This window comes from Bos grunniens, chromosome 8, assembly GCF_055505025.1.
Source record: "Bos grunniens cultivar Pamir isolate PY7600 chromosome 8, Bosgru_T2T1.0, whole genome shotgun sequence".
In the NCBI taxonomy this organism is placed as follows: Eukaryota; Metazoa; Chordata; class Mammalia; order Artiodactyla; family Bovidae; genus Bos; species Bos grunniens.
Window position 1 is genome coordinate 105,140,885 of NC_141172.1, and position 24,717 is coordinate 105,165,601.

Consider the following 24,717-nt stretch of genomic DNA (forward strand, 5'->3'; position numbering starts at 1 on the left):
AAGGGACCGTCAGGAGCTGAGGCTTCAGGGGTTGGACGCACACACACGCACGCACGCACGCGCCATTGTCCAGCCTATAGTTACACAGAGATTGAGCAGTTTAGTATAACATTCAGTGGGCCGTGTGTTTAGAAACTTGGCGTCTTCCCTTCCCTCACCTCTTTCCTTCCACCCTTCCTCCCCTCCCTCTCATGTGTTGCATTCTCTTCCTTTCTCTACCTCAAACTTTTCCCACTTTTTCCATGTCGGAGCACCCAGAGAGAGGCAGCTCTGATTGACAGCTAGCCTTTAGAGGACCAACCTTCAGTTCAGTTCAGTTGAGTCGCTCAGTCATGTCCGACTCTTTGCGACCCCATGAACCACAGCACGCCAGACTCCCCTGTCCATCACCAACTCCCAGAGCTTACCCAAACTCATGTCCATTGAGTCAGTGATGCCATCCAACCATCTCATCCTCTGTCATCCCCTTCTCCTCCTGCCTTCAATCTTTCCCAGCATCAGGGTGTTTTCCAATGAGTCAGCTCTCTGCATCAGGTGGCCAAAGTATTAGAGTTTCAGCTTCAACATCAGTCCTTCCAATGAACACCCAGGACTGATCTCCTTTAGGATGGACTGCTTGGATCTCTTTGCAGTCCAAGGGACTCTCAAGAGTCTTCTCCAACACCACAGTTCAAAAGCATCAATTCTTTGGCACTCAGCTTTCTTTATAGTCCAACTCTCACATCCATACATGACCACTGGAAAAACCATAGCCTTAACTAGATGGACCTTTGTTGACAAAGTAATGTCTCTGCTTTTTAATATGTTGTCTAGGTTGGTCATAACTTTCCTTCCAAGGGGACAATAAATTCTTTGTGTGACTAGACTCACTCCTTGCAGCCAGAGTGAGCTTAGTCTGGTAGTTATTGGTAGTGGTGGCATCAGAGTGGGTGCCTACAGGCTGGAACCAAGAGACCCTGGAGTCTGTGCCCTGACTGGGGGCTCTCTAGGAATCTGTCTGGAAGATTGGGAGCACAGAAGGAAGCTTCTCACGGCCGGACGGCCCAGGCCTCAGGTTGTCCCCAGGTCTACCCAGTGTCCCCACCCTCGAATGGATCAGCACCTCACGGAACATCTATTGGGAACAGCTAGCCTGGGGGCTATGCCTGCAAATGGAACTTCTGCGCCTAAGCACGCGCCCGTATCACCTGTATGGATATGCCTGACTGTTCTCTAAGATGCTGTCCAACCACAGCCACCTGCCCCCCCAGCCCTGGCCTGCCTGTCAGAACCCCTGTTCCTCCATATCCTTGTCAAAACGTCGGATTATCAAAGTCTACTTGTTCCCTTTCCAGCGGGCTCTGAAATTATACATCTCCATGGTTTTGTCCACACCCTGACTTGACCCCTGGAAGCTAGGAGGCATGAAGAGATTCTTTGGGTTCTTACCCTTATTTGAGGATGGAAAACCTAAGGTCCAGGCAGGGAAAGTATTTTCCAAAGTCGCCCCAGTGGGTTAGGATGCAGAACCACACGACATTGGAATCCAGGTCTTGGGACTTCCAGGGCAAAGCTCTCCCCGCCCCTGCCCCACGCTCCCCCACCCCCCGCCATCATCAGAGGTATCAAAACAGCTGTCCCAGAGGCCCCAGCAACTTGTGGTTTTTTTGGCCCTTGTTTGACATGTTTTTAAATTACTTGTAACAGTTAGCTATCAAGAGAGTACAGAGTAAAGCCCAGAATCCATTCCACTCTTAAACACATCACAAGATTTGGAACATTGGGCCCACTCAGATCCTGGGACGGGAGACTCCCACTGGCCACCCCCCACTCAGCTCACCTGGCCATTCAGATGGTCGGCCGGACCCTGTAGCTGCTGACCCTGCCTCCCAACGCCGCACCCACCACATCACCGGCTCGTTTCTAGAATTCCAGGGAAGAAGAGCCTGTTGGGATCGCTTCCTGCGTAGCCTCATTGCTGGGCAGAAAAACGAGTCCTACCTTGCTGACTCTTTCTCAGTCTCACTTCCCAAGTGACCCTGTGGCAGTCGTGCCGAGAGCATTTCCCCTCCATTTTCCAGTGTGCGCGTGCTGTCTTTTTGGGTGTCCCCAGCCGAGCTGCTCAGAAAGATTTATAAAGCAGCTGCCTGTTTACTGCCCCCACCGCCCCCTGGCATAATTGCAGCTAAGCAACCACAGGAGTTAAGCCATGTGTCAAGGGGGAGCCAGGAGCGGAGCCCTCACCAGGCCTTTGACCTCTGGCCTCCTCTCTCCCAGTTGAGGGGTACACAGGCATCCCACGTTATGCACAATCGGGGGCCCTTTCAGTTGACTATGGGGGGTGACAATGGGAGGACTGTCAGATCCCTTAAGGATCTGCCTCTGTATGAACTTGAGTCTCTACGTAAATAACTTACATAAGTATAAGAAGAAAAGACAGTTCGTAAGTACCTGATTATCTTTGCATAGGGCGGGGATGGTGCCTCGTGTACCTTTGCCCGGGTGTGCGAATTTTATTGGTAACATTACCTATATCCCTTCCCCCATTGGGATCACTCACTCTCCTCCCTTCTGAGAAGTGGCTTCTTTTTCTTTTCCCCCCTTCTTTTGTTATTTTATGATAGCCCATCGCTGGTGAAATCCCTCCCCGCTCCTTTTCTCTTTTAATGAAGGCAGAAGCTTTTGTTTTGTTTTCCTTGTTTTGATTTTTGTTTTTGTGTTTCAGAAATGACAGAGCTGTGTCAGGGAGTTATTGGGAGGGGCCGCTGGGGTGATGTTTATCATTTTGGGGCAATGTGTTCACACAGCCCTTTTCAGCTAACAGGACAATGAAGGGAAGAGCAGGGACTTAGGGTCAGAGAGGCAGATCTACACCGGAATCCTGTCCACACCAAGTGCCTTTGGGCAAGTGATTTAAACTTGCTTAGACTTAATCTCTTCTTCTCACAAATGGGAATAATAACCCTACCTCATGGAATTACAATGAGGATGCGGATAAGATGATGTAGGTAAAACACAGCTGCCAATACCTGGGGCGTAGTGCTTCCTCATCCCCTTTCTTTCCTGTCCTCAAGCCTATAAGCCAGGTGCAGATGAATGTCCTGAAATGCAGGGAGGCCGCGTTCCCTAAGATACATTCCAGAGGACCCTAGTCCTAAGAAACGTGCCACGGGGAAAGGCTGTCAGAGCTCGGGAAGTTATGCATGCATTAGTCCCTTCTGGAAACCCAGCATATGTGTTAGAATTCAAGGTTCTGAGAAGTCCTGCAATGGAGAAAGGTGGCTGATCATCAGCTCTCCCCATTTGAACAAAGACTTTTTTTGGTCAGGCAGCCCATGTGAATAGGGGATGTTTTCCTTCTGTAGTAGGAGGAGCCAGAGGAGAGGGACGCCCTTCTCGTGGTGCATCGTAGTTTCCATAGCATGTCTATGCATGGGCCTTTCTGTTCTGCAAACAGGCGGAGCTCCAACCTGTCCTGGACTTTTGCACGTGCCCTTCGCTCTGCCTGGAATTCCCTCTGCACCAAACCTTCACGTGGCTGATCCCCTTCGTGTCATCCGAGTCTCAGCTCAGGTGTCCCTGGAGGAGGCTTCCCCGACCCCTCTGTGCAGAGTGTCCCGCCAACCCCTCCCCCAGGTGGTGCTCTCTGTAGATTCACCTGGGTTAGTGCCCCTACTGTATGCGCTTTCCCGTCTAAAACTGGCCTATTCATGACTTGCCTTTGGCACGTGCCCTCCCTCCTCAAACCCAGAGCGTTTACACTGGTGTCCGCCATGCAGTGAGATCCCCAGGCAGGTGTCTTGAATAGATGACACGTCATCTTGTTTTGACAGTCTTGAGAGATGGGTCACTTTATGGCCTCCACTCAACAGAGGAGGAAACTGAGGCTCAGGTTGTTACATGACTTTCCAAGATAAATGGTGAGCCTGGGCTGGAGCCTAGATCTGCCCACCTGCTAAGCTGTAGGTCCTTTCTGTTCGAGGAAATCAAGTTTTTTAGTTTCTCCTTTTCCTACGATGGAGAACCTTAATGTGCACAGAAGGAGGGAGAGCATTTTTTTTTTTACCTTAATGGCCACACAGCGCAGAGAAGCCCAGAGCCCTTGTCTTTCAAAAAGGGTTCCCAGAGGCCCCACGGTCCGTCATCAGATGGGAGAACCGGGGCCTCCTGGGTGTGCAGAGGGAGAACGGTCAAACTGTAAGGCAAAGGTCAGAAGACCTGCTTACAGGCTGGTAGCTTACGGACTTAAATCTATTTAAATTGGAACCATGTGGCTGTTTCCCCCAGCTCTTACACAACGTGAACAGATGCATTGTTTGGTGTCAAAGACCTCATGTTGACTCCACAGCTACAGTCTTCCGGGTGGCACAGCGCAGAGGCTGTCAGAGCAGGAAAAAGGGCAGGGCATCAGAAAGTCTCAGCGAGTGTCACTTCATCTGAGCTCATCCTGCGCTTGTAAAGGGGAGGCGGGTATATGGAAGCCACAAAGCGTACATCAGTGTGGGTCTGAGACCTGAGTTGAACACTTGCCTTTGTCCCAGTATTTTAAAAGTGAGTTTGTTTGTGCTAAGTGCTGGAGATGTTTGTTCCTCACTCCCCTACTCAGTTATCCCACTTTCTCACTGCACTTTTGAGCAGGGGATACAGACCAGGGATGAATAACCGCATTCCTGTAAAACCCTCAGTGTGGGGTGTCCTGAAACCAACACCAAGCAAAAAGTTGAGAGTTCCTTCTTAAGTTGGTTTGACCCCCACCCCGCTCCGCATGTCCTTGATAGAAACAGGAAAACAAACACTTTAAGGCTCTGAATGGCAACCCCAGCTATCTGTATATGTCATACACCAGGAGTTGGGGTAGACAGGGCCAGAGGGGCAGCATTAGAGAGAACTGCCTCCTAGCAACCTTCAAATTCAATATCCTGATGTTTGCAGAGCACTTAAGAGCTGTTGCAAGACACTGCCACCGTTTGTTCCTTGCTAGTTAGGAGACATCTATTTCATCCCAGGCATTTTCTTTGGCAATGCAAAGTACTCCGAAATGAAACAGGCATTATCTCTACCCTCAGGGAAGTTCCAGTCCAGGTGTGGGGTGAGGTTAATAATGAGGACTTTGGAGTCACACATCTGGATGGGAACTTAAACAAGTAACTCGATATCGCCGCTCCCCGACTTTCCAACAGTAAAATGAGTAACACTTAGCTCATAGGTCGCCATGAGGATGGGTGAGCTCATGTATATAAGCAATCGGTGAATGGTTGCTAATGTTATTAAGCGTCTGCGTGACGGTAATATACGGGGAAAGATCATGTAAGCGTGGGGGTTTTCTGTTGTTTCCCTTTCCTGAAGGGTTAGCATGCATTCCGGCACATGGCAGGCACCCCAGACCTGTGATCAGTGCATGGAACAAGAGGCCAGGGCGTGAGAGAAAGGGGGGCCCAGTGCTGCAAGGGAGCTTGCCTGGGGACATGAGAAAGCTTCCTGTAGACTCTTTCATGGAGCTCAGACTTGAACACGTGAACTCCGATTGGCAGGAAGGTGCCAACAGCAGCCACAGCAAGATGCATGGTGCGATCTCTGCACAACTTTATTAACTGTTCTGAAGTCACTTTAGTTTATAAAAGACTTCCACCTTCAGGACCGCAGTTGAATCTTATGGAGCTGTGGGTTAGCCGAATCTGGGAGTGCACTGACACTCAGAGAGGCGATGGGCCTTGCCCTAAGTTAGACAGCTTGTAGGTAATAGAGCATAGATTTACCCATACCTTAGTGTCCTTATGTGCCAGGAATTCCACTCCATGCTTTGGCTCAACTATCTGATTTAATTCTCACAACGAGCCCCGGAAGTGAGTGCTGTTATAAAATGTGAAAAGGCTTTCATTCAGCTCAGTGCCTGGCAGATGAGAGATTCAACAAGCACTTGCTGTAATCATAATAATTCCCGTTTTGCAGATGGAAAATGAAGGTTCTACAGCATTTGCAGATTCGTCATTTGTAAGGTTTTTAAGATGTAGGACTTGGGCCCTGCTTTGTCTGTCTCCATAAACTGTGCACTTAGTGATAAACTTTGGCCACTGCTCCTCCAGAGTCTTGTCCGCTCTGTGTGTCTCCCGTGTCAGCCTCCTGAAATTTGGAGCAGAAGCCCACTAGCTTTTGTCTTCCGGCTGGAGTGCGTCAGTCCTGCAAGAAAGCGCGCCCTCACCCTCTTGTTCCCTTTCTCCTCAGCTGTGTGCACTTCGCGTGCGAGGCCGCAGACTGCCCAAAGCTGGCTGTGGAGAACGCTTCGCTCAACTGCTCCAGCAGTGACGGCTACCACGGAGCCCAGTGCGCTGTGCGCTGCCGGACAGGCTACGTGCTCCAGATACAGCGGGATGACGAGCTCATCAAAAGCCAGGTGTGTGTGGATGCCGGGCTCAGAGTCCCTCTCCAGCCCACGAAAGGCTGAGCGGCTGTTGAACCTGTCCTCTGCTGAATCCTCAGCATTTGAAGCACTGCTGCCGCATAGTAGGTGCTCAGTAAAGAGGTGTGGATTGAGTGAAAGACCGCCTCAGTCTGGGATTTCTGAGACAATGGTTCCTGTGCAGAGTAGTGATTCATACCACAGGTACCAGCGTCCCCCGTGTAGGTTGAAAATCTGGAAAACCATGGGCTGAGCATGACTTTTGGACTGAAACCCTCACAGTCAGAACCCTGCTACAATTGAGTGGGCTGGTTTCAGAAGAGGTGAGCCCCCTTCAATGCAATGCTCATTCATTTATTCAAACCTCTGTGCATTGGGAGCCAGATGCTGTACTGTGTGTGCTTAGCCGCTCAGTCGTGTCCAACTCTTTGTGACTCCATGGACTGCAGCCCGCAAGCCTCCTTTTTCCATGGGGATTCTCCAGGCAAGAATACTTCTTCCCTTCTCCAAGGGATCCTCCCAACCCAGGGATTGAACCCAGGTCTCCCGCACTACAGGCAGATTCTTTACTATCTGAGTCACCAGGTATGCTGTACTAGGTGCTAGAGAAAAAAGTCACTAAGATGAGCCTAGTTCCTCCTCTTAAGGAGCTTAGTGACTAGTGACCAGGAGCAGACGATGCGTGAGTAATGGCCGTACCGTGTGATAAACATTGTGAAGGGAAGTGCAGGATGTTCTGGAAGCACAGGGGCAGTCAAGGAAAGCTCCCTGGAAGAGGTGACATGAAAACTGAAAACTGGAAAGATAGGCAGAGGGTCGCACATTGCAGGGAGGGAAGGAGGCAAGCTCTGGGCATGGACAGGAATATGTGGATGCCCGTTAGTGAGAAGGAGGGTGCCACAGACAGACGTTTGTTTTACTGAACTTCCCCAAGCAGTGAGGCTGAAGAGGCAAGCAAGGTGTGCTGGTGCATGGCCCTGTTAGCTTGGTCAGGGAGTAGGAGGGTCCTCTTTAGGGCAGCAGGGAGCTGTTGAAGGAAGTGACGTGGTCAGATCATGGGTGATGAAGGTCCTTCCAGCGGCCCACATGGGTGTGGCTTGGAGTCCAGCCACAGGGGAGCCTTGGGAAGAGGCTGAGTCCTGCTGGAGGATAGCGGCCTCAGGTGGACTTAGATGTGCTGTAATGGTGCTTTCAGCCAGTGTGGCTGTGGGATCTCAGGTGGGTGCGGGTAGGAACAGGGAATTAAGCCCTGAAATTTGGGGATTCCATGTGCAGCCTCCTGTGGGACCCTGCCAACAGACTCCCCCTTCATGCTCTGGGGGCAAGGGCACATTCCTTATTGCTGGGAATGCCTGTTTGCACAGAGCTTCTGGACTTGCAAAGAGTCCCACCAAGGAGCTTCCGGGCCCTCAGTTGCTTAGACACCTGCTTCCGTATGTCAGACACGGCAGGTCTGAACTCCTGTGAAAGCAATTAAGCTGGCTTTGGCAGTAAGGGACCTTTCATCCCTTTAATGGGCACTGAAGAGGGGAACATTGTCCCATGCTTTTAAAATCCCAGCTCAATATCTGGCATCCCCGAACGCCTGGGATGTGGCGGCTTCCTCCTTGAATGGAGGCCCCCAGGGCTGGACTACCATGGACGGACCCTGCCTTGGCCCTGCAGCCTGAACTTGCCCTCTTACCCCCAGCCGTGCTGTCTTCTAATTTGTGTCGAATCCCTGTCAACCCTTTCGTTTGCCTAGCCTCCTTCCTTCTTCACGCCCACCTCTCCCAGATGTTGAAGCATCATATGTTGGAGCAGGGAGTGGCTCTTAGAGCAACGCTTGGCTTCGATGCCAAAAGGATAGCTCAAGTGAGGAAAGGGACTTGCCCACGATCTCACAGCACCCAGAACTAAATCCTGTTCTCCCATCCCCCCAGGGCGATGCCCACTCTGTGCCAAGCACAATCCCCTCTGCTCCTCCAGGGCCAGAAAAAGATAAAAACGTTAACATCCAGCGTCCCACTCTTATGCTGTGTTTCAGAGGCTATTTCATGAAAGAAGTCCTCTGGCCCTGAGAAGTCTGAGCCTTAAGATTCGCAGCAACACGATGGAAATAACTATCTGGGAGACTCTCCAGACAGCCCTGCAGAGCTGTGTCTTTGGGCTCAATTCCCACTTAGCCTTTGTCCAGCTATGAAACTTGGAGCTAGTCACTTAATGTTTCCGAGCCTCAGTTTCGGCAGCTGTAAAGTGGGAACTGAAGTACCTCTTTCAAACAGTTGCTGGGATCCCGGAAAGGGAGCTAAATGTCGAGCATGGATCTCCGAGTGCCATAGCCCAGGGGAGAAGGGTTTTCCCCATGGGTGGGTTTCCACCCGCCGCATCTCACAGTGCCCACCTCCGTCTTCCAGACAGGACCCAGCGTCACGGTGACCTGCAAGGAGGGCAAGTGGAACAAGCAGGTGGCGTGCGAGCCAGTGGACTGCGGTGTCCCGGATCAGCACCACGTCTACGCCGCCTCATTCTCCTGCCTTGAGGGCACCACCTTTGGCAGCAAGTGCTCCTTCCAGTGCCGCCACCCGGCGCAGCTGAAAGGTACAAGACCCAGCGGCCGCTTCCAGGTCCTCCTGCGGGGACTCAGCACCAGGGCTTGGACAGCGTGTTGTCTTTGCTTCTGATCCCTCCCACCTGTTCCGTGCAGCCCATCCATGCAAACTGCCGTGTTGTGCAGCTGGGGAGAGAGTAGAGTGTGGACAAGCGTGGCGTCTCTACTGCTGCTGCTGTGTCGCTTCAGTCGTGTCCAACTCTGTGTGACCCCATAGACGGCAGCCCACCAGGCTCCCCGTCCCTGGGATTCTCCAGGCAAGAACACTGGAGTGGCTTGCCATTTCCTTCTCCAATGCATGAAAGTGAAAAGTGAAAGTGAAGTAGCTCAGTTGTGTCTGACTCTTATCGACCCCATGGACTGCAGCCTACCAGGCTCCTCCATCCATGGGATTTTCCAGGCAAGAGTACTGGAGTGGGGTGTCATTGCCTTCTCCAGTGGTGTCTCTAAGATCTTCCAAGTCTGGCAAAATAGGAAAGAGAAAAGCAGGAAGGGAGGGAAAGTAGAAGGAAAGAGAAGATTCTAAGAAAATAGCATGTGGAACCGATGTGACTAGTTCATTGGGTGGGGTGAGAGTCCAGTAAGTCTAAGAGGAAAGTATTATTATTACTTTGATTTTCACGGAGGAGAAACTCAAGGTTCAGAGTTGAAAGAACTTGTCCAAGGCCATGCTTTTCCTGGAGGGCTCCACCACGGGACCCAGATCTGTCTTTCTCCAAAGCCCACTGCTGCCCCTTAGGAAGGGGCTAGCTCCAAGGGGACTCACTCTAGGAGGGAAGAGCTAATGGGCACCTCCTGGGCCAGGTGCTGGGATATTCAGGCAAGAAGACATAGTCTGGCAAACTGGAGAAGAGGACTCATGTTGGAAATGAGTGAGAGGCTGACCTGGGCGACCCGGACTCTCAAGACCAAAAGGGCTCTTTCAACTCGGCAGGAGTAACTGATTATCGGAAAGATGATGAAACTGAGGTCCAGTGATAGGAAGGCAGGAACTTGTACAGAATCACAGAGCAAGTTAGCAGCAGCATCAGAACGACAGTCTTGGCTTCTAGTTGAGTGTTAGGTTTGGGCATTATACCCAGTTCTCAAAGGTGCCAGGACTTTCCTTTGCTTGGTTTATCAGAGGAAACATTGCCCCTACATCAGATAACCAAAATGATATCTCACTAAGCGTGGGTCCTACCTTGGGATCCGTCATGCTATAGAGTGGGAATGAGCAGACTTCTGTGTGTTGTGTGGGGGTTTGGAGGGAGGTCTATAAATTCCCTTCAACTTAGATGTCATATTGGAGAAGGAAATGGTAGCCCACTCCAGTATTCTTGCCTGGAGAATTCCATGGATGGAGGAGCCTGGTAGGCTACAGTCCATGAGGTTGCAAAGAGTCAGACATGACTGAGCAACTTCAATTTCACTTTCACTTAGATGTCATATTACAAATTCATGAGTTCCAGGCATTTGGATGATTGGAGAGGGTTGATAGTGTCTCCAAGTTTTCAAGAAGATTCAGAACTTCGAAAGATTACTATACATAGTAAGACTCAATAAAGTGTATAGACTGGGCAGCTGAATGAATCAATGAAAGTAAAACCACAGAAAATGTTTCTTTTAATAAATGAATGAAATACCCAGATATCTCACTAAACTTCCCCAGAAGAGAAGCAGAAAACACTTCTGGAATACATCCTTTCCTATTGTTCAGCTGCTCAGTCGTGTCTGACTCTTTGCAACCCTGTGGACTGCAGCACGCCAGGCTTCCCTGTCCATCACCAACTCCCAGAGCTTGCTCAGACTCACATCCATTGAGTTGGTGATGCTATCCAACTGTCTCATCCTGCCTCCCCCTTATTCTCTTGCCCTCAGTCTTTCCCAGCACCAGTGTCTTTTCCAATGAGTTGGCTCTTTGCATCAAACCAAAGTCCCTTCATAGTTTTAGCCAAGAAGATTTGAGTGTAAAAGTTATAGACATTTTATTTGAGCTGCCCTAGAGATTGAGATCTGAGAGGGATAAAGAGACAAGTGGAAATTGCAAACTCTCCACCTTATCTGAGCCTGTCCCTGGCCCCATCTGCTCAGACACGGGGCTTATTAATAACTCCAGACTAGGACATCACACTTCCCCTCTGAGTCAGAGGTCCTTGGGAAAGGGAGGTGTATAAGGGAGGTGTATAAATCAGCATTGATTATTAGCCACAATGAGGGCTGCAGTAGTAATCCTTAATCCAAGTGATTGTCCTTCATTGCTTCTTTGCCGACTGTGGTGGAGGGGTGCCCTCAGTGTGGAGGTGTGACCCTAGAAGGACTGTCATTTTGATGGTGTTGATCCCCACTTTGCTCGTCCCTTGAGAATACAGGGCAGCACCTCTCCAGTGGCCGCAGTGACCCACTAGGACCCACTGCCATACCATGCCCTTGGTTCCCAGCATTATTGGATGCTCAGATTCCAGGCCCAATGCTTTGGCTTGGGTCTGCTGCCAGCAAAGGCTGGGCAGAGGTCCTGGTCGTCTCTCTTGAACTTGTTAATAGTTCCTTGCTTCTTAAGCCAAAAGATAAAGTGAAAATGTTAGTCGCTCAGTCATGTCCAACTCTTTGTGACTCCATGGACTATATAGCCTGCCAGGCTCTCTGCCCATGGAATTCTCCAGACAGGAATACTGGAGTGGATAGCCATTCCCTTCTCCAGGGGATCTTCCCAACCCAGGGACCGAACCTGCATCTCTAATGTCTCCTGCATTGGCAGGCAGGTTCTTTACCATCTGGGCCACCAGGGAAGGCCAACGTGAAAGTGTTAGTCCCTCAGTTGTGTCCGACTCTTTGTGACCCCATGGACTGTAGCCCAGCAGGCTCCTCTGTCCATGAGATTGTCCAGGCAAGAATGCTAGAGTGAGTTGCCATTCCCTTCTGCAGGGAATTTTCCCAACCCAGAGACTGAACCCGGGTCTCCTGCACTGCAGGAGATTCTTAACTAGGGGCGATCAAAACAAAATTTTCCCCCCTTTCTTGTTTGGTTCCCTTTACACCCTTTGTTTTTCCTTCCCCACAGCAAGATTTAAGCAAAAGGAGTGTGAGCTTTCATCAGACAGAGAGGGATTGAACTCTTGGTTCTGCCCCAGCTGTCTGGTCTCAGGAGATGAACTTCACATTGGGAGATATTAGTAGATCCTAGAAGAGCAATTTCACATCCTTGAGCCTCAGTACTCTCATTCGTAAACTGGGTGTAAAAGCGTCCATGTTGAAGGGTCATAGTGAGGATTAAAAGAGATGGTATGAATAAAATTGCCAAAACCAGAGTAAGTACTTAGTAAATACTCATCTCCAAGAGGCACTCTCGTGAGAATTGGGCAGTGGCTGTCCTACTGGCCCCTGACCTCTTTATCCCATGGAGGCCTTAGTCCTGGGACCTGTGGAGACTTGCTCCATCCTCCACATTCCACTCAGGACCTAGAGGTTAATGTGCTTGGAGCAGAAGCTTCCACCCAGGAGAAGCACTGAGTGTGGCCCCGAGACCAGTGTAACACGGGTGTGAATAGCATCACAAACACACCAGTCCCTTAGAATCCGGGCGAACTTTTCTCGAATATCCTGACTTCCCCGTAAGTTCTGAGCCTTCATCGAGGTGTCCACAAGATACCCTGCAGGCCCACAGCTCTGGAGTCATTCCTGCCAGGGCCCTTTATCACATGAGTACTAGAGCACCCACTGCACCCGCACATGCACGAGGGAAAGTCCTCGAGTTTAAGAGAAAGGGCCTCAGTCTCAGAATCATAAATGTCTAACTCAATGGCTAAAAACGCATCGTTGCACCCCTGACCTTGTCAATTTCAACTCAACCACGTGAGGTGCACTGGATGTTGATTCTGGAGATGGGCTTCTAAAGCAAGCGTGCCCTCGTCCCACAGAGATCTTTCCAGGGACTTCCCTGGTGGTCCAGTGGCTTAGACTCCATGCTTCCACCGCAGGGGGTGTGGGTTTGGTCCCTGGTCAGGGAACTAAGATTCCATATGCCATGCAGCTCAGCCAAAAAACAAAAAAGTCTTTCCAAGAGGCCCACTGTCTACTTCTATCTAAGGTCCGAGATTTAAACTCAGTCTAGTCACTGGTTTCCAGAAGATACTCAATACCATGGAGCATATGAGCGGAATGGCCATGTCCTTCAGTGCCCAGCGGTTAACCTTCCTGCCAGCCCCTCACTCTCTTCCTCGCCACTTACCCTCTCCCTCAGAGTCCTGTCCTGATTTTTCTCCCTGTAGGATTTTCACATCCCCTCTCCTCTCTCAGGCAGAGACCCTTTCATCTTTCTCAGAAGCAGATAGCCAGACCTGGAGGATTCAACTTTATCCTAAGGGTATCATCAAGGCATCTTTCCCACAAAAACAGGGTCACTGCCAAAGAGGACGTCTCATATCCCTCCTAAGTTCAGGCTACTCTCCTCATCTTATCCTCCTAGTGCTCTGGAGATGGCAGGGTCTAGAATGTCATTGGGTCCCAGCGCCACTAAGTGTTAATGGTAAGTGTTAGTGCTCAGTCGTATTTGACTCTTTGCCACCCCATGGACTATACTGTCCATGGAATTCTCCAGGCAAGAATACTGAAGTGGGTTGCCATTTCCTACTCCAGTAGGGGTTAATGGTAAACCGCTACTCAATCCTTCCTGGGGACAGAGGAGCACCGTGGAAAAGAAAACCTGTTCAAGATCACACAGATGCTAATGATGAAGTCTTTAGATGTGAGCAGTGATAAGAGGAAGCAGTAGATTTCTTTTCTCTCTTAGATAATTCTTCTGCTCCCTCATCCCCCACCTCCACCTTCACCTCACTCTGAACAGTGCTCAGGTTTCAAAAGTCAAGGGTATTCTCACCTCAGGGTTTTTAGCTGCTGCTCCAGAATTCCTTTGACCTTTTCTGAACCGTGCCTCTCAACCTAGTTGTTGCTGTTCAGTCGCTAAGTCCTGTCTGACTCTTTGCGAACCCATGAACTGCAGCACGCCAGGCTTCCCTGTCCTTCACTATCGCCTGGACTTTGCTCAAATTCATGTCCATTGATGGTGATACCATCCAACCATCTCATCCTCTCTTGCCCCCTCCTCCTTCTGCCCTCAATCTTTCCCAGCATCAAGGTCTTTTCCAGTGAGTCGGCTCTTTGCATCAAGTGGCCGAAGTATTGGAGCTTCTCCAGCCAGAGCTGGGAGAAGCCAGAAGTCATCATTTCATTTTGCCATGCAGAAACTGAGGTCCAAGAGAGGAAGAATTCATGCAAGGTCATGTATGCATTGCCATGAGCACTGGGGCCAGAAAGTGACCCAGGGGTCCTGACCCTAGAAGAGGTGCTCTCTTGCTAGGCGTGCCATTCCCAGCAATCTTGTGAAATCATCTGACTTGCACATTCCCAGCCCCTCTGTTATGGCAGGTGTCCAACATTCCAGGCTCTTTTCTGTCTCTTAGGACAGTATCCATTCGTTATCCCTTACTGTGACTGCATCTGAACACATTCTTCTTCTCCTCTGAGCTAACATGTGGGGCCTTTCAGTAAAGAAATTTGGAAGTGAGAGACACCATTCTGGACAGTGGGGACAGGAGGGGTGGTGAAATCATATGACTGGTTTTGCTTTTGAGATACTCCACGCATTCATGTTTCTGGTTCCGTGAGGTTTTCCTCTAGATAGCAATTCTTCTATGGCAATGCACTTGGGTAAAAGCTCTGTAGTGTGGTCAAGAGAGCGCTCAGGAGTCAGACACACCTGGAGTGAGTGCCAGCTATAGTTTGAGAAGCTCACTTTTCCACTCGGGACTCAGTGTTCCCACCTGCAAAATGAGATTAAGGACAAATTGGGTGACTAGAAGGATCAGGGAGATGGGGCCAGTCATTCTTCCTATACCTACCTCGTGGACTCTACAAATGTGATTTGTCCTTATCCCAGTCCAGCTAGCTGTGTTTTTACTTTCTTAATTCTGTGGCCAATATCCCTCCACATCCTAAAATATTAGAACTGGACAAGAACTTAAAGATGGCTTTGGTCTAGGGCCAGAGAAGTCAGGTGACTTGTTCAAGGTCACGGTAGCTCAGTGGTAAAGAATCTGCCTACATTGCAGGAGACTTGAAGGAGATGCAGGTTCAATCCCTGGGTTGGGAAGATCCCATGGAGAAGGAAATGGCAACCTGCTTCAGTGTTCTCACCTAGAAATCCCCTTGGACAGAGGAGCCTGTGGGGCTATAGACCATGGAGTCACAGAGTCGGATACCACTGAGTGGCTAAACAACAGCAGTATGTATTCAACAAATGGAAATTTAGGACTTCCTGTATGCTTGGCTGGAGAAGGAAGTGGCAACCCACTCTAGTATTCTTCCCTGGGGAATCCCATGAACAGAGGAGCCTGGTGGGCTGCTGTCCATGAGGTCACACAGAGTCAGACACGACTGAAGCGACTTAGCATGCATGCCTGTGTGTATGCTTGGCACTAGGGTAGGTTCTGGGAATAAAAGAATGAACAAGTTGTAGTCCCAGCCCTTAGGATGTGGGCGATGCCAGCTCAGTCGACAAGGCATTAAGAAAACAGACCTAGATCTCATGTCATTTCCCTCCTTTGATTCTACTCTAGGTTAGTTTCAGTCTTAAAGGTATTCTCAAAGAAATGTGATCTTCTGGGCACTCTTTATAGCAAAATAATAAAAGTAGATATATTTCTTTTGTTAGTACATTTGTAATCATTTTAATACTCAGTGGAGATTGAAATTTCCTTAGCCACATTTGTAGACAGTCTGAGCAAGATTTGTTTCCTTGACTTTAAAAGATGAACAAACAACAGTTCAGTGACACATCACTCTCTGAAGCCTAGTCCCTGCCCTCAGCATTCTTACCCTCAGCCGGGGGCTCCAGGCTCAGAAATGCCTCCACCGCATGTGCAGAGTCATGTTCCCCCAAGAAACAGAGGAAGGTGTGGATGTGACAGAAGCATCAGGGCTTCTCTAAGCCACTACCCCTGGGGACAGCTGGACTCAGTCCCTCTGGGAAACCATGGGAGACGGGGCGGGATTATTCCTCTGAGTTCCTGTAACTGGGGCAGTTGTTGTGTTAATGCACCAGCCCCTTCACTGGTTTGGGCTCTGCTTCTATGAGCACTGACACCTCAGCACTGTGAGCCTGCCCTGTGTGCGGACCAAACACCCCTGATCAGAGCGAAAGACCTCCAGCAGGAAACAGCTGCGGGTGCAGTAGGCGTCCTTCAGCGTATAGAGGTCAGGGCCAAGGGCACGAGGGAAGGACATGGACAGCTGCGTCCTACCCTGCTTTCCTCAGAGCCGCATGGAGGCTGCAGGGTGGGGGCCACAGCTCAGCTAGGGCCTGGAAATGCTGATTCTGCACACTTGAGGGTCTGCCGTGGTGTGGGGCATGTCCATGGTCCTGAATCGCCAGTTCTTGTGTTAGCATTGTTCTTCTGACCGCAGTGCTCAGCTAACTCCTATTTACCCTCTCAAAGAATGTACATTTCTAGTCTGCGTTTTCTCTCTTGATCAACCTTTTACGATTTTTCTGTTAGCTCACCACCAGAGAACCACAACGTCCACTTCACAGTCTAGGGTTTGCATAGCTGATAGGGTGTACTTGTGAAGCATCTCGACCCTTTGTCCAGAGGCGTTTTATCCTTCCTGGGAAATTTAGAGAGGGTATGCTCCCCTTATCTTTTGTGGCTCCCAGTCCCCGCTAAGCTCTTGCTAAACCCAGGCACTCCAACACGGCCTTCATCACAAGACCACACACACAAAAATAATAACAATAATGCAATTTACAATCTTTGGTGTGCTGGAGCCGTCTCTGCTTCTGTAGAAACCAAATGAGTCCCTCTTCCACACGCTTTATTCTTTCTACTCGATGTAGAGATATCTGTGGTGTACAGTGCCCCAGTTCATCACGTGGTGGCCTCTTTATGGCTTACAGACCCTAAGTTGTCTTGGGCTCCTCAAGTGACTCACACAGATATGGGAGGAGGAAGAGGCAAGTGAGCAGGGAAAGCAGCAGCAGAGGAGCCTACATATGCTCTCTTCTTTCTTCTTTTTCCTGTTTTATTTCTCTCCATAGTTCTTCCCACCTTCTACACACCAAATAGTTTGCTTTTTTAAAAAGGTAACTTCTCCGTATCCCACTAAAATATAGCCTCCAAGAGGGCAGGGTTTGGGGTTTGTTTTGTTCATTGCCTTGTCTCGACATAGGCAAGAGTAGCTGGCACATAGTAAGCACTAAATAGATGCTTCTTGAATGAATAGAGTGTGTGTGTCCTAAGTCACTTCAGTCATGTCTGACTCTTTGCAACCCTATGGACTGTAGTCCACCAGGCTCCTCTGTCCATGGTGATTCTCCAGGCAAGAATACTGGAGTGGGTTGCCATGCTCTCCTCTAGGGCATCTTCCCAACCCAGGGATCGAACCCACATCTCTTACATCTCCTGCATTGGAAGGTAGGTTCTTTACCACTAGCATCACCTGGGAAGCCCCGAATGAATGGAGGTTCTCATGCAACTCCTGTGATCCTTTCAGAGCTGCTGCTAAAGACAGGGATTCGGAGGAGGGGGAGATGAAGGAGAGAGAAGGAAAGATGGGAGGGAGGGAAGAGCATCAAGGAAACTGGTAGCATTTTCCTGAACACTACCCATCCACATGTTTCATTTCATCTTCTCATCACCCTGAAAGGCAGGAGCAATTGCTTTCTTTCTATAGATAGGAGATTTGGGGTTTGGCTGTCTCAGAACAGAAAACAGAGTCTCTGCTAAGCAGGTATAGCCAACTTTCCACTAAAAACCACAGCCGTCTTTGTAGTTATACAAAACCAGCTTTAAACTCTTGTCTTTTATTAACCAGAGAACTTGGTCAAGTCACTTGCCTCTCTAAATCTCTGCTTTCAAATACAAGTTGTCGCCCTGCTAAGAGTACTGTGTGAGGATAAATGAGATCACGTAGCAGAAGTGCTCAGTCGGTTGTAACTGATCGGTAATGTCAGTCTCACCCTGATCACCCCTCCAATTCCTAATCCCTGAGCCTCCCACGTGTGTCCAGCCCTGGTTGTCAACACCTGTCAGGAATAACTGGGAAGAGGAAAGTTTGGTTGGGAGCCCCAAGTTTCAGGGCCATCTCCAGTTGTCTTGGGGAAATTCTGGGCAGGCTGTGTGTGTCAATAACATACGACCCGTCAGAGAAAAGCCTGCCTCTCCGTGTTTCACTTTTACTTGTGACATTTCCCATCAGGCCAGCTTCCCCGTGGCAGTCAATATGTCTCCTAGAGCTGGCATGGGCTGCGGAGAAGTGCTCATCTCTCAGCTGCTTTGGCAAAGCTTCACTGAATACTGGGCCTGAGAAGAAAATCCAGTCTCCAGATACCACGAGGCTGCCACTTCCAGGCATAAGGGGGACTCAGACAAATTCAGGGATGCGGGGCCCAGCGAGGGAGTGGCAGCTGAAGGTCACACAGCACCCTGAAATCAGAGCGCCTAGTCAATTCTGATAGGACCTTGCATGCTTAGTTGCTCAGCTGTGTCCGACTCTTTGCAACCCCATGGTCTGTGGCTCACTAGGCTCTTCTGTTCATGAGAATTCTCCAGGCCAGAATACTGGAGTGGGTTGCCATGCCCTCCTGCAGGGGATCTTCCCTACCCAAGGATCGAACCCAGGTCTCCTGCATTGCAGGCAAATTCTTTACCAACTGAGCCACGAGGGAAGCCCAAGAATACTGGAGTGGGTAGCCTATCCCTTCTCCAGGGGAACTTCCTGATCAGGAATCAAACCAGGCTCTCCTGCATTGCAGGCGGAATCTTTACCAGCTGAGCTATCAGGGAAACTTACTCTGCCAGTTACTGGAAAGCAAGTTTCTTCATCTCTGGGCCCAGATGCAAAGCAGGGAGGATGAAGTGTGGACTAAAAAGATGTGCAAAGTGAGAGTTGCGAGTTAAGTTTTATTTCTGGGGCAAAATGAGGAAGGCAGTGCGGGAGGCAGCGCTTCAGAGAGCTCTGAGGGACTGCTCCAAAGAGGCAGTGGGGAAGGTTAATATATAAGATTTTGGTGAAGGGGGAGTTCAGTGTAATCAAGTTCTTACTTTAGAAAAGGTTTTCTGTTAGTCATGAGGAACTGATGTCATCATGAAGGGCTTTAGTGATTTACTAGATATGAAGAGATCCAAGGATTGGGTTCATGAAATCAGCTCCTGAAAATATCTAACTATCTAAAGACCCGTTCCACCAGTTTCCTTGGAGCACAGAGTGCCTCACCCTCCTCCCTGAGTCCCCCTCAGGGAGTGCTGAAGGTCAGGTCGGCAGCTGCAACAGCACAGGGTTCAATCTCTGCTCAGGCAGGTGGCAAATGTCCTTGTTGTTCAGTCGCTGGCAAATACTCGTGGCAAGTGCCCATTTGTAGTTGACAAGGATCGTGAAGGTCTCTTGTCTATGCAATATAAGAGGTTTCAGAATCCGAAGTCAGGAGCCTTGAATTGGATTCACTGTAGACATGGGGTACATCACTCCCCAAATTGTATCTCCCTTTTTTTTTTTTTTCTTTTTTTTAATTTTGTGGCAGCTCTTTCTTCTCCCTAGACTCCTCAGCTGAAAGTGGAAGGGTCTGGAATCACATGTGCAAGTGTCTGGTTCTTCAAGTTGACTTGAGTCCAGGCAGCTGTGGATGAGCTGGTCTATCAGAGCTTCCCCACCTCCCGCCTCCACTAACCCTGCCTGCCTGTGTCCTACAGGCAACAACAGCCTCCTGACCTGCATGGAGGATGGGCTGTGGTCCTTCCCGGAGGCCCTGTGTGAGCTCATGTGCCTGGCTCCGCCCCCGGTGCCCAACGCAGACCTCCAGACGGCCCGGTGCCGTGAGAACAAGCACAAGGTGGGCTCCTTCTGCAAGTACAAGTGCAGACCTGGATACCACGTGCCCGGCTCCTCCCGGAAGTCAAAGAAGTAAGTGCGGCTGCAGAGGCAAGCTCCCGGCGGCTGGAGCCGGCCGGGGGACAGGGAGAGCCAGGTCTGTCTAGTTAGAAGGAAGTGCTCCCTGCTCTGCCCACCATTCATCCCGTGCTCTTCCCTGGGAATCTGGAGGGACATTGTCATCAGCTGCTTGCTGACTGTGTGACTTCTCTGGGCCTCTACCGTTGAGCAATACGATGGGGAGGATGATAGCAGTCACTGGGTAAGATGGTTGTGAAGGATGAATGAGGATGTGTGTGTGGAGTGCGTGCAGGGTGCCTGGTGTGCAGCAAGTGGTGGGTATCCATACCATCCCCGCGTCAGCCCCCGTCAGCGCCCCTGGAAGGAAGTGGGCAGAAACGGGCCAGCAGGGCTTGATTTTATTTCAGTCCACATGAAACTCTTTCTCGGCCCTGAGAAAAGAGTTCTGTGAACGTTTACCTTAACCCCTCCTCACTCCCTCCGCCATGCAATAGGATGAGCAGGGACTCAGGAATCAGAAAGGTATGTGTGAGGCCAGCTGGCTCCAGAGACCGTGGGTAGAGCGTGGCTGCAGCCATTGGGTCCTTGAGATGTCTCTACTTTTATCTCTTCCTCAAAGACGGGCCTTCAAGACCCAGTGTACCCAGGATGGCAGCTGGCAGGAGGGAGCTTGTGTTCCTGTGACGTGTGACCCTCCTCCACCAAAATTCCACGGGCTGTACCAGTGCACTAATGGCTTCCAGTTCAACAGCGAGTGCAGGATCAACTGTGAAGACAGCGATGCCACCCAGGTGAGGCTCCTTGAATTTGGGGTCAACACTTAGACCCCTTTCCCCTCTGTTTACTAACCACCAGCCAGGATTTAAGAACCACATCCTCCAGGAGACTCCCTGCGGATGCCACAATTGTGTAATAGCGGTATCACCCATGCAGAAGTTTAGGAGCTGAGTTCTCACCATCTTTCTTTGTAATCTCTCTGAACCTCGTGGTCCTACCCATTACACTGCATATTACTGGTTCAGCGATTCTTAGCTTTGAAAAAAAATCTCAGTATCAGGAACCTTATGAGAGAAATCATAAGTGAAATCCCAATGTCTGAACTTGATCCAAGGTAAGGAGTGACCGAGGCTGTTTTGTTGACTTTTTACCACCATCGCCACTTACATTGCTCTGAAATATGTAGAATCACGATTTCCATGATCTGGAGACATCAGTAGCTCCTCAAGCATTTGGAGAAAGGGAGCCATATTTAGACTAGATGTACAGTTTTGAGACTACTGAAGAAGGATGGTAGGAGATGGAGGGGACTGAATTCTATCTCAGTCCACGTGTAACTGAGTTCAGCACTCCCAGCAGCCCTGCTGAGGCAGTTCTGTGAATGGCATTTCCTTAATCCTTACACACACCCACCTCCACCCACTAAGACAAGTAGGGAATCAAGAATGGGAAAGAGAATGAGGAACCAGCTGGCTCCAGGGAAGACTTAGATCCACAGGGAGCTCCAGTCCTGAGAGAACCCACCATTTAGGGTGGATGCCTCAAGCCCCATGACACACAGGTGGGCAAGGATCTTTACTCAGGTGAGGCCAGAGTTCAGCCAACTGGGCCCCAGTGCAAGGATCTCCCTCTTGTCAGTGCTTAGTGGGTATTCAGTTCAGTTCAGTTCAGTTCGGTAGCTCAGTTGTGTCCGACTCTTTGCAACCCCATGAACTGAAGCATGCCAGGCCTCCCTGTCCATCACTAACTCCCTGAGTTTACCCAAACTCATGTGCATTGAGAGTCAGTGGTGCTATCCAACCATCTCATCTTCTATCATGCCATTCTCCTCCTGCCTTCAATCTTTCCCAGCATCAGGGTCTTTTCAAATGAGTCAGCTCTTCACATGAGGTGGCCAAAGGATTGGAGTTTCAGCTTCAGCATCAGTCCTTCCAATGAACACCCAGAACTGATCTCCTTTAGCAGTCTGGTTGGATCTCCTTGCAGTCCAAGGGGCTCTCAAGAGTCTCCTCCAACACCACAGTTCAAAAGCATCAACTCTTTGGCGCTCAGCTTTCTTTATGGTCCAACTCTCACATCCATTCACGGCCACTGGAAAAACCAAATACTAGACACAGTCGGAGCAGCATCCTCAGCTCCTTTTACTCCCATTCCCACGTGCAGTTAGCCACTGACTTCTGCCCATTCCGAACTCCTGAAGAACTGCCCTTACCTGTCTCCAAGGCCACCGGCCTAACTCAGGCCAGCAGCATCACCCTCCTGGCCTGCACGCAGCTTCCCGACCGCCCCCCTGCCTTCTCCTTGCCTCTCCGGCAGACTGTCCACATCACAGCCAGAGTGGCCTGTTGAGAGCACACGTGTGATCATGACAGTTCCCCTGCTCAAAGTCTTTTGTGAATCAGTAACCCCATCTCCCTTAGAGTAAGTCTCACCTGTGCATTCAGCTTACCTCCCCCATCACAGTAAGACAAATCTCCCCCTTCACCTGCATGTTCTCTGTGAAAGGAGCTGTCACCTTTTCCAGCCTAAGTGTCCTTCACCATTCAGCCCAGGCACCCCTTCTTCCAGGAACCTTTTCCTGCCCCTCCCACTGTGGGCCCAGTGCCCCTCCCTCACAGCACTGGCCACGCTGCACTGTAATTCATTTCACGCTCCCCCACTAGATTTTGGGGCTTCCCAGGTGGCTCAGATGGTAAAGCATCTGCTTGCAATGTGGGAGACTTGGGTTCAATCCCTGGGTCGGGGAGATCCCCTGGAGAAGGAAATGGCAACCCACTCCGGTACTCTTGCCTGGAAAATTCCATGGACGGAGGAGCCTGGTGAGCTACAGTCCAAGGGGTTGCAAAGAATCGGACTGAGCGACTTCACTTTCAGTTCCACTAGGTTTTGAGATCCCTGACCACAGCTTTCATCTTCTCTGTGTTGTCAGCACTGGGGATAGTGCCAAGCGCCTAGTAGGTGCTTGGGAAGTGACAGGGCCTGACTCCTGCCGTGGACATCCAGGCTGCTCTCCTCATTTTCCAGTTGGGACACTCACTCAGCCATCCAAGGTGACGCAGCTGGTGTCAGCTGAATCAGAATCGGAACCTGGTCCCCCAACTGTGGACAGTGGGCAGACCGAGTCCAGGAGGCAAGCCCTGTAGGGGAGGCATGCTCAGGACTCCTGTCTGTGTACCCGGGTCCTTCCCTTCCTCAGCTGCCAGGGAGGCAGAAGCTGGGGCTGGAACAAGCAAAGGCCAGAGATTACCACGGCCTCACGCAGCCGATCAACTTCCCTCTCACTCCCTTACATAAAACTGTTGCTAACAGTTACCCGAACTGCTGAGCCAAATACTATTCTGGCCGTGGTCATGTTATCAAACTGAAACCCAGTCTGCCTGGGGCCTGCCAAGTACCTTTCATGGCCAGTTTGTATTTAAAGGAGAGGAAAATGTAAATTTATCAGACGACTCAAGCGGTCCTGTTTGGCAACTGCCGGGGAGGCCAGACGCTAAGGAGCAGGGTATTGCTTGCCGGCTAAGGAATGAGGGAGCGCGTGCCAAATGGGCTCCTAATACAATTGACGTTTCTAGTTTGTACTGCAAATGAATTTCCTCTACCCTCAGACCGGGGGCCTGGGAGCCAAATCTAGTATTCACCTCAGATCCCCTCTCGCTGCCTGTAAACACAGTCGAAATGTACCGCGCAGAGTATCTTGAATCGAACAGCATGTATATGGAGCGGGAATTCTTTGCTTTCCAAACAAGCTCCAGATCCTGGCAGGGGAGGACAGGGGCTGTTGTAGGGGAGGCTCACATACTCCTTCCCACTGACACTAAAAGCAAATGAACAAATCAAACCTCAACTTCATCCATTCCTAGGGAGCCACTGTGATGCTGGATCCAGACTCTGTGTTTGAATCTTGGCTTTACCACTTACTAGCTGGAGGACTTGGGCAAGTTATTTAACTCTTTAAGCTTCAGTTTCCTCAGGCATAAAGTGGGGGAGGGGAAGTAATTCTGGCTTCCTCTTAGTTTATTTGTGAGGATTAACTGAGGCAGTGGAAGTAGGGCGGGCCTGTGGAATTGTGCGGTGCGCAACCTGGGCACCCCTCCCATACGTATAATGCCTTCCCAAGCGGGGCAGCTTCTAGGTTCAGGATCATCACATGCTTGCCCAAGGATGCAGGGCTTCCTAGAGGAAGTCCCAAGCCCATACGATATTAGAGATGGGCTGGACCTCAGGGTTTTCCCATTGCAATCTGCTTATTTGATAGGTAGGACCACTGAAGCTCAGAGAGGGGAAGCACCATACCCAAGGTCACACAGCAAGTTGGTAGCAGAGTCAGATCTCCTAGCCAAGTCATTGCACAAACGACATTTTCTGCCCAGCCTTACTCCTGCAGCTGCATGGCTACACGTCACCCCTGTATCTCACTGGGAGGAAACAAAATGCATGTGAGGCCATTGACCAGACACAGAGGCAGATAATAAACAACAGCTGCGATTTATTGAGCATGTACTCTACGCCAGGCTGGGTTAAGTGCTTTGTACAGACATTTAAGCCCCACAGTGTCTGGCATCACTGTCCCATTTTGCAGGTGAGGAAGGTGTGGTTCAGGGAGTTAAGGTGTCTTGCCCACCTTATACAACTAGGAGGAAGTCCAGGCAGAACTGGGATTGCTGTTAGCAGATCTCTGTATCTTGTGGTTCACTGTGTAGATGGTTGGATGGCATCACCCACTCAGTGGACATGAATCTGAGCAAAGTCCGGGAGATGGTGAAGGACATAGAAGCCTGGTGTGCTGCAGTCCGTGGGGTCACAAAGAGTCAGACACGACTGAACAAAACAACTG

At 50.2% G+C, this 24,717-nt stretch overlaps 1 protein-coding gene across 3 annotated transcripts in view; it reads left to right on the forward strand.

Annotated features, from left to right (window-relative positions):
* The window catches only part of PAPPA (pappalysin 1), a 267,221-nt gene that overhangs the window by 191,657 nt on the left and 50,847 nt on the right, over positions 1-24,717 (forward strand). For all 3 annotated transcript variants that reach the window (XM_086413905.1, XM_086413906.1, XM_086413908.1), the window contains 4 exons: positions 6,202-6,370; positions 8,773-8,956; positions 19,688-19,898; positions 20,506-20,677. In XM_086413905.1, the coding sequence (XP_086270031.1) occupies positions 6,202-6,370; positions 8,773-8,956; positions 19,688-19,898; positions 20,506-20,677 (736 nt within the window). The remainder of the gene's footprint in view (positions 1-6,201; positions 6,371-8,772; positions 8,957-19,687; positions 19,899-20,505; positions 20,678-24,717) is intronic.